The following is a 9,849-nucleotide window of genomic DNA, read 5'->3' as shown; positions in this document are numbered from 1 at the left end:
AAAATCAATATAGCTTAAATTGTAAAGTCAAATCAGCATTGCATCCAAACAGCACAACGACAATCTAATAATATTATTTCTTGATAATACGCTGTATACTGCATGCTCACAACGCCGCCAACACTAACCACACAGTACATCAATCTAAAGACAAACAGACACACAATGATCTCACTTCTAGTCCTGCAAAAGTAAACCAATAAGATTCAAATTTTAGAATGAACAGTTGGACCTAAACTGCAAAATGAATAATCTTCATCGTAAATTACAATATACTGCCCCCTTGGCATCCCAATATACGATGCCATGACCTTTACGGGACGTCGAGTGCTTTGCCCAATCTCTTTTCCCCTTTCCCCGAGGGCGCCCTCTGTTGAAAAAATACGGACATTTCCTTTACACACTGTCAGTGGGTATAAGACCACAGGACCATAATAATTATTACATTATAGTACATTGCATAATCACAGTCCAACAAAATGTATCAATGTAGACATGGTGTGGGAAAAATACCACCACACCATAAACATTATACTACTGTTGACAACCATGGCAAAATCTTATCAGCTTGTATAACTAAGAGTAAGACAGGCATGCTTTCACGCATGTACCCAGCTTACAAGAACTCATTAGGCCTACTCCTTATTGAAGTCCAATTTGACATTGACATCATTCAGCGCCGCTTCAACCATCTCCTTTGGAATCTGTGGGAAGAAACGTGCGTAGGCAGAAAGGAGTTCGTCACGAGATTTCAGATAGGTCTTTATCACTTTTCCTTCATCATTCTCTTGGAGCAAGGTGGTGTCATTGATGGCCAAGAAACGACCGTTGGGGAATGCAGTAGACCTAGGGCTCGTCAAAAAGGGTGGGGAGGGTAGAACTTGGGTGTAGATTTTATTCATAGACTCTGTAAAAACAGAAAGCTCAACTGGTGCATTGTGGTGAATGACAACTAAACGGTACCAACCATCCACAACTAAGTCTCGGAACTGTGCCGCGCCTGCCGGATCGCTGTCAGCATTGTGCAAGCGAGCTATAATGTCACCATCCACGACAAATTTGTACCTCAAATAGGAGTGGTGGTATTCCGGCGAGGTCTTCTTAAAATCGAGCGCTATTGGCAGAAAAGTCGGATAACCTCCTATACCTACGTCCACCATGTGCCTGCTGCCCCGGTAGGTGAGATTTTCAACCACTAAAATAACGTGGTCACTTTTGAAACCTATGTCACTAGCTACCAATACCACATTAAAACCCAAAGCTCGAAGAATCATGTAACAACCCACGTTTTTTTCGTAGCAGCATCCACCTACTCTGGTAAAGATTCTTCTCTTGATATCGTCAATCGTTGGGACATGACGCTGCTCGTGGGGTGTGGCAATACTAGTGATCGTCTGAAATGGAATGTACTGATGCCATGAAGACACGATCTCTTGCAGAAGACCTGTTGGGTCTTCTTTCATTTTTCTTTCTGGTGTATCCACCTTCAAGACATCTCGTAGGAAAGAGTAAGCCTCCTGTGATGTTATTTCATCCGTCATCTTCGAAAAATTACTTTTTCCTTGATGAGATAGAACCTATGAAGGAAAATAAGATGACGCAACATCATTGAATGAGTCATGAATTTATGCATGTAAATAAAAAAAGCAAACAAAAGACATTGGAGAATACAAACAAATCCTAATTGTTACCTAATTGTCGTTTGCATATTTTAAATCAGTATGCCGAAATGGTGTGATAAACTTCTTTCTTGTAAAATATGTCAGTGTGTGTGTGTGTGTGTGCGCGCGCGTATGTATGTGTGTATTAACTCATAAAGAAATGTACTCATTCGATATTTTAATATTTTATGAATGAAATAGTATGGGGACAGGACTTTTATATAAGACATAGCCTTTCTGTCTGTCTCCGAACACTTTCAAATGTATTGCATTTTCGTACTGATGCTTATTGTGATCATTCCTTTCTTGTTATGGTGTTGTCAATATTCTGTATTCTCCTGTTTGTTTGTTTGTTTTTACTGAAAGTGTTGAATAAATCTGAATCTGAATCTGAATCTGTTTAATTTTTGGAGTCACGAAAACAAGCGATAGCGTATTCGAGACTTATAGCCAATCAATTCCCTATGACCCGTCTCAGTGAAAGTATATCACAAGTCCCGTTACCAATTACTGCGACGACGTTTATTTTTCCTTCTTGTGAAATTTAGCACGATAGTTATTCACTGGTTTGCAGCTTTCAGTCTCAACCAATCATACTGCGCTTTGCATAGAGATAAAAATCTTTTCAATTCAGTTCAAATCAAATTATATATCCGGTATCACATTACTTTGTTTTAGATGCAATTTCAAGGAGAACATACCAACAAATATGCAGGACCTACTTTCATATAGGACTACTTATTGACATACATTATTTTATGAAACTGTTGTTCAAAATGATATTGTTAGAAAAGAGAGACCCATGTAAAAGACAAACTTGTAGAGATGTGGGTCACTCATAATGAAACGTAATTATCATTATAATGGTCATATTGCACTGTATCAACCACATGATACAGACATTGCACCTGATGACTGAATCAAGTTTAATTTATATTTAAGTAGGACTGCATCACACTACAGCACTCATAACGTAACGATGTTACCCAGCAAGTATTGATGCATAAGGTCACCGTGACTTATTGGTACCATGTACCTTACTTTTCCTCTTGTCAAATATGGTATGAAGAGTATAGGAGTGGGCACAACGCTTATTCCTATTATAGCCTTTAAGATAGCATTGAGACACACCAGCCTGAAACAATACAATCGTATGACCAGAGGGGTGTATAGGAGTGGCAACTCTTCGTAATTCATGCAAACAGAATCATGTTTGGGTTATCAAGCATTACAATGGGATGTCTAACGTTGGGGCATGTCTAACATTCCTCCTCCTTTTGAAGTCATGCTCGGCGCAGCTCATGGCTCAATATGGAGAGGAAGACAAATGTTTCACGTTTCAACGAATAGCAAGCTGTATTTCAAAGCAAAAAAAAATCTTGAAGCACTAAAATTTATGTATAGAGTAGGTTAAGAACGGATTCAAAATTTACATATATTTTTGTACTTGTAATGCGCAAATATAAATGAGATGCTTCAGTTTCGTCTCCGTGAATATTTTCTCCACAATGCGCACATATGGTATAGGCGTCTGAGATCTCTTTCTTTTATCTGGCGTGTTTGATCTCCCCCGCAAAAAAAGTCCTCCACTAGGGCGTGTTCCAGTGTGTTTTTCTACATTTTTCTGTTGAAAATGTTAATATACAACGAGTTGGGATTCGTGATAGGGATAACTATTTCCTACTGTGACAGTACTTGGGCTTTCTTTCGTCAAAGCACTTGGGTTCCATCTGTTAAGTATGACTTCTTGTTGGTATTGAGCGTGACTTCTTTCATACTTCATTCCTCATTATTTCACCCAAAAGTTAGAAAGCTGAAGTTAGGTCCAACCAAACTATGCGATATCTTTTATGTGTATGGAGCGAATGTCCTTATAGATGAGACTTAAGTAGCAGAGACTGCCGCAACTAATCAGACACCGCGACGCTACCTTTCGAAAGCCCCCCCCCCCCCCCCCATGGCTCGCGCCCTCACTATAAGAAAGGCGACTTTAGAGCCGTCTCCAAATTTGCTGATTATTTTGTCGTGCGGATGGCGCGGAGATGTCGCCGCAACGTCTCCGTGACGTGTTCCCTATGGCGGAGATGTCTCCGGAATGTCTCCGGAAGGTGGCAAACAGGTCTCCGCAATTGCGGAGACGTCTCGGAGACCTCGCGGAGAAAATTCGTCTCATTGATTTGGCTGCTACTAGAAGGAGAGCGAGAGTGGAAAGAGTGAAAAATCGAACATGTTTGATTCTCTCGCAACTCCCAAATACAAGTTCTGATTGCCACATAAGACGCAGAAATATTAGTGTGAAGAAGACAACGATAATAGGATATACCACATCTAAAATGAATTGCGAAGAAGAGCCGAAATGGATCGCCACTAACATGAGCTTAGATCGAGGTATGGGACCTATCTAACTTTGATGCATCACCCCTGTCGTGTCCCTTTATGTGTGTGTGTTATTGACTCAAAAGCAACTATCGCTTCACGGGCCTACAATTTCCATTGTGGTTATACTCATTCCCTGTGCGGCATACTATGCACACAATATAGAAGTTATTGTACACGACAGTATATTACAGTGTACTACACACAGCAACCCTGAAGTTCACTTTTTTTCAGCTCTTACACAAGTACCGTATTAGTGTATAAGCCATATGATAGGTGTATTCACACACATTCATTATAATGATATAACGCAAAAATCTGTGTATTAATAACATTGAACTAATTTCATACATTCTTTGGTAGATTCACATTCGTTCAGAGAAGCTCTAAAGCTAGTATGGCTATAATGTGAATAGGAGTGGTGGAAAAAAAAAAGTAACCTAGTTGTACCTACCTAACACGGCTTCCACGGTGCTCAGGGTTCCGTAGTTGGTCGTGTGAATGAACAGTGTCTGGTAGGTAGCTGGTGCAGGGAATGCGAACCCATTTGTATCGGCTATGTGGAGCGTGACTGGTATTGGTTACTACAAAGACATATAATTTTGTCTGTGTGTTTGTGCATGTAATGATGTATGCGCGCGTGTGTATAATATTCGAGGGTCGCCAGGCTTAAATGCCATCGTTTTCATGAGAGCACTCAGCCTGTTTTGACATCCTTACTACTATAGGTTTTCCCAGCCCACTGCATTCGAATTAATGAAAAGGCGTTCAAATTCAAGCGATTTTGGTCATGCTCTATTCTCACAGTTCATTTCAATTATTTTGAACATTTTGACATTTCATGTCATTCTTTTCAAACTCTATTTCTTTCAATTTAGAGAGAAATTCATTCAATTTAACAACTCAAGGTTGACATTCAATTCCACTCCAGCTGAATAGACGTTCAATTTCGTCCCAAATATCAATTTCAATTTCATATATAGGAAAACAACTTCACAATTCGAACATTCGAATTCAATCAACTTAAGAAAATTCCCATGCGTTTTACGTGTCTTTTTTCACTGTGATGTATTTGGTTGTATATACTTTCATTTTCATTTTAAAGTTTGATATATTCAGTTCAGTCTGAATTTGTATTGTGTGTATTCTTGCTTGTCGACCTTTCTTCCACCTTCAATTTATCCTTTTACAGTTTATCGTTGTAACTTGACATAAGGGAATGGCTGCATTAATCAGAATTTTGTCTACGTTCATATTTACATTTTTTAAAAATTCTATTCCTATACCTTCTCCCTGTACATATACATCAAGTTATAAGTTGCGCAAGCAACTCAGCTGTAGACTGGTCCAGTTTAACCCAAGGGTTTTGCCAGTGACATTGTCTTGCTGGTTGTCAATGCTTTTGCCCACCAATTCTGTCAGTATATAGGATCTATCCGAGATATTCATGTACTACTAGTATACTCTTCTCTAGCAGCGTTAACATGGTTAAAGTCGTGTATGGAGAAATGTACATGTATGTGTTTTAATGTGGAGTTATATACCACGAGGTAGACAAGGCAAACGTCTCATTTCACCTTACACTAAGTTTGCATATTGTTCAAATAGATGAGTAATTATAAAGAATATATCAATTTAAGGAAACAACGAAAAACACTGCCCATATGTTATAAATGTTTGTAATTTGAATCCTCAACGTTCTTCACGGCGATGATGGGAATTTGAATGCGCTGCTCGCGGGCATATCAAATTTGAACGCCCTTTTTGCACGTTTATTTGAGAAACTCATGGAATCGCATGCTGATGAAATTACATTGAATGAACTAGTTACTTTTTTGAATGTTGATCTCGGTGATCATTCAAATTCAATCAGACTTGAATGATCGCATCGTTAAATCGAATGCAAATTTGATGAAACTGGACGGGAAAACCTATATTAATGAACAAAAATAAAAATATATATAAATTGATGTAACCTTGTATACAGTACGTCCAGTCTCTTGTTTTCTATAAAGTACAACGTATTGAAAATTGTATGAAAGTCGTCAAAGCCGTGTAAAATCAGAATATAGATAAATCCATGCACAGAACTTAAAATTTTACATCCGATTTATCAATTTTCTGAGCTCTCTTCAATCCCATAGTGCTAGAGGTAATATTAGATCATTAAAAGGCTATTTTTTTAAAGCATTTGCAACATTTTCACCGCATAAAGCAACACTGTGTGTAATGATAGGGCCTACGGAAAAAAAGCAGGAAAGCAAACTACATTATATAAACTATAGTATGGATTCATGGATTCAGCTCCATTGTATTGTCATGTCAGAAACGCGTTAATCATGCATTTTGTCTCCTATTTTTCGCTCTCCATCAAGAATAAATATGGAATGTGTGATCAAATCAAAATAAAGAGGTGTTGTATAGGAGTGGCAACTCTTTGTAATTCATGCAAACACAATCATGTTTGGGTTATCAAGCATTACAATGGGATGTCTAACAATATGTCAAACATTCCTCCTCCTTTTGAAGTCATGCTCGGCGCAACTCATGGCTTATATGGAGAGGAAGACAAATGTTTCACGTTTCAACAAATAGCAAACTGTATTTCAAAGCAAAAAAAAATCTTAAAGCACTAAAATTTATGTATAGAGCAGGTTGAGAACGGATTCAAAATTTACATATATTTTTGTATTTGTAATGAGCAAATAAAAATGAGATGCTTCAGTTTCGTCTCCATGAATATTTTCTCCACAATGCGCACATATGGTATAGGCGTCTGAGATCTCTTTCTTTTATCTGGCGTGTTTGATCTCCCCCGCAAAAAAAGTCCTCCACTGCGTGTTCCAGCGTGTTTTTCTACATTTTTCTGTTGAAAACGTTAATATACAATGAGTTGGGATGCGTGATAGGGGAAACTTTTTCCTACTGTGACAGTACTTGGTCTTTCTTTCGTCAAAGCACTTGGGTTCCATCTGTTAACTATGACTTCTCGTTGGTATTGAGCGTGACTTCTTTCATACTTCATTCCTCATTATTTCACCCAAAAGTTAGAAAGCTGAAGTTAGGTCTAAACCAAACTATGCGATATCTTTTATGTGTATGGAGCGAATGTCCTTATAGATGAGACTTAAGTAGCAGAGACTGCCGCAACTAATCAGACACTGCGACGCTAAATTTCGAAAGCCCCCCCCCCCCCCCCATGGCTCGCGCCCTCACTATAAGAAAGGCGACTTTAGAGCCGTCTCCAAATTTGCTGATTATTTTGTCGTGCGGATGGCGCGGAGATGTCGCCGCAACGTCTCCGTGACGTGTTCCCTATGGCGGAGATGTCTCCAGAATGTCTCCGGAAGGTGGCAAACAGGTCTCCGCAATTGCGGAGACGTCTCGGAGACCTCGCGGAGAAAATTAGTCTCATTGATTTGGCTGCTACTAAGAAGGAGAGCGAGAGAGGAAAGAGTGAAAAATCGAACATGTTTGATTCTCTCGCAACTCCCAAATACAAGTTCTGATTGCCACATAAGACGCAGAAATATTAGTGTGAAGAAGACAACGATAATAGGATATACCACATCTAAAATGAATTGCGAAGAAGAGCCGAAATGGATCGCCACTTACATGAGCTTACATCGAGGTATGGGATATGATCTACTTTGGTGCATCACCCCTGTCGTGTCCCTTTATGTGTGTGTGTTATTGATTCAAAAGCGACTATCGCTTCACGGGCCTACAATTTCCATTGTGGTTATGCTCATTCCCTGTGCGGCATATGCACACAATATAGGTTATTGTACACGACAGTATATTACAGTGTACTACACACAGCAACCCTGAAGTTCACTTTTTTTCAGCTATTACAAAAGTATCTATAGCGTATTAGTGTATAAGCCATATGATAGGTGTATTCACACACATTCATTATAATGATATAACGCAAAAATCTGTGTATTAATAACATTGAACTAATTTCATACATTCTTTGGTAGACTCACATTCGTTCAGAGAAGCTCTAAAGCTAGTATGGCTATAATGTGAATAGGAGTGGTGGAAAAATAAGTAACCTAGTTGTACCTACCTAACATGGCTTCAAGGGTGCTCAGGGTTCCGTAGTTGGCACGGTTGGTCGTGTGAATGAACAGTGTCTGGTAGGAAGCTGGTGCAGGAAATGCGAACCCATTTGTATTGGCTATGTGGAGCGTGACTGATATTGGTTACTACAAAGACATATAATTTTGTCTGTGTGTTTGTGTATGTAATGATGTATGCGCGCGTGTGTATAATATTCGAGGGTCGCCAGGCTTAAATGCCATCGTATTCATGAGAGCGCTCAGCCTGTTTTGACATCCTTACTACTATAGGTTTTCCCAGCCCACTGCATTCGAATTAATGAAAAGGCGTTCAAATTCAAGCGATTTTGGTCATGCTCTATTCTCACAGTTCATTTCAATTATTTTGAACATTTTGACATTTCATGTCATTCTTTTCAAACTCTATTTCTTTCAATTTAGAGAGAAATTCATTCAATTTAACAACTCAAGATTGACATTCAATTTCACTACAGCTGAATAGACGTTCAATTTCGTCCCAAATAGCAATTTCAATTTCATATATAGGAAAACAACTTCACAATTTGAACATTCGAATTCAATCAACTTAAGAAAGTTCCCATGAGTTTTACGTGTCTTTTTTCACTGTGATGTATTTGGTTGTATATACTTTCATTTTCATTTTAAAGTTTGATATATTCAGTTCAGTCTGAATTTGTATTGTGTGTATTCTTGCTTGTCGACCTTTCTTCCACCTTCAATTTATCCTTTTACAGTTTATCGTTGTAACTTGACATAAGGGAATGACTGCATTAATCAGAATTTTGTCTACGTTCATATTCACATTTTAAAAAAATTCTATTCCTATACCTTCTCCCTGTACATATACATCAAGTTATAAGTTGCGCAAGCGACTCAGCTGTAGACAGGTCCAGTTTAACCCAAGGGTTTTGCCAGTGACATTGTCTTGCTGGTTGTCAATGCTTTTGCCCACCAATTCTGTCAGTATATAGGATCTATCCGAGATATTCATGTATACTCTTCTCTAGCAGCGTTAACATGGTAAGTCGTGTATGGAGAAATGTACATGTATGTGTTTTAATGTGGAGTTATATACCACGAGGTAGATAAGGCAAACGTCTCATTTCACCTTACACTAAGTTTGCATATTGTTCAAATAGATGAGTAATTATAAAGAATATATCAATTTAAGGAAACAACGAAAAACACTGCCCATATGTTATAAATGTTTGTAATTTGAATCCTCAACGTTCTTCACGGCGATGATGGGAATTTGAATGCGCTGCTCGCGGGCATATCAAATTTGAACGCCCTTTTTGCACGTTTATTTGAGAAACTCATGGAATCGCATGCTGATGAAATTACATTGAATGAACTAGTTACTTTTTTGAATGTTGATCTCGGTGATCATTCAAATTCAATCAGACTTGAATGATCGCATCGTTAAATCGAATGCAAATCTGATGAAACTTAACCTATATTAATGAACAAAAATAAAAATATATATAAACTGATGTAACCTTGTATACAGTACGTCCAGTCTCTTGTTTTCTATAAAGTACAACGTATTGAAAATTGTATGAAAGTCGTCAAAGCCGTGTAAAATCAGAATATAGATAAATCCATGCACAGAACTTAAAATTTTACATCCGATTTATCAATTTTCTGAGCTCTCTTCAATCCCATAGTGCTAGAGGTAATAATAGATCATTAAAAGGATTTTTTTTTTAGCATTTGCAACATTTTCA

At 38.2% G+C, this 9,849-nt stretch overlaps 1 protein-coding gene across 1 annotated transcript; it reads right to left on the bottom strand.

Moving 5' to 3' along the window:
* Positions 1–635: 635 nt before the first annotated feature.
* On the bottom strand, positions 636–1,541 carry LOC139738345 (uncharacterized). The gene has a single exon (XM_071648982.1). It carries the CDS (start codon positions 1,539–1,541, stop codon positions 636–638), a length of 906 nt encoding a protein of 301 aa, XP_071505083.1.
* Between the last annotated feature and the right edge of the window lie 8,308 nt (positions 1,542–9,849).

The sequence above is a fragment of the Diadema antillarum genome, unplaced genomic scaffold, assembly GCF_040938485.1.
Source record: "Diadema antillarum isolate AM-2024a unplaced genomic scaffold, OU_Dant_1.0 seq00000738_RagTag, whole genome shotgun sequence".
Classification (NCBI taxonomy): Eukaryota; Metazoa; Echinodermata; class Echinoidea; order Diadematoida; family Diadematidae; genus Diadema; species Diadema antillarum.
This window is presented reverse-complemented; position numbering and strand designations above follow the sequence as displayed.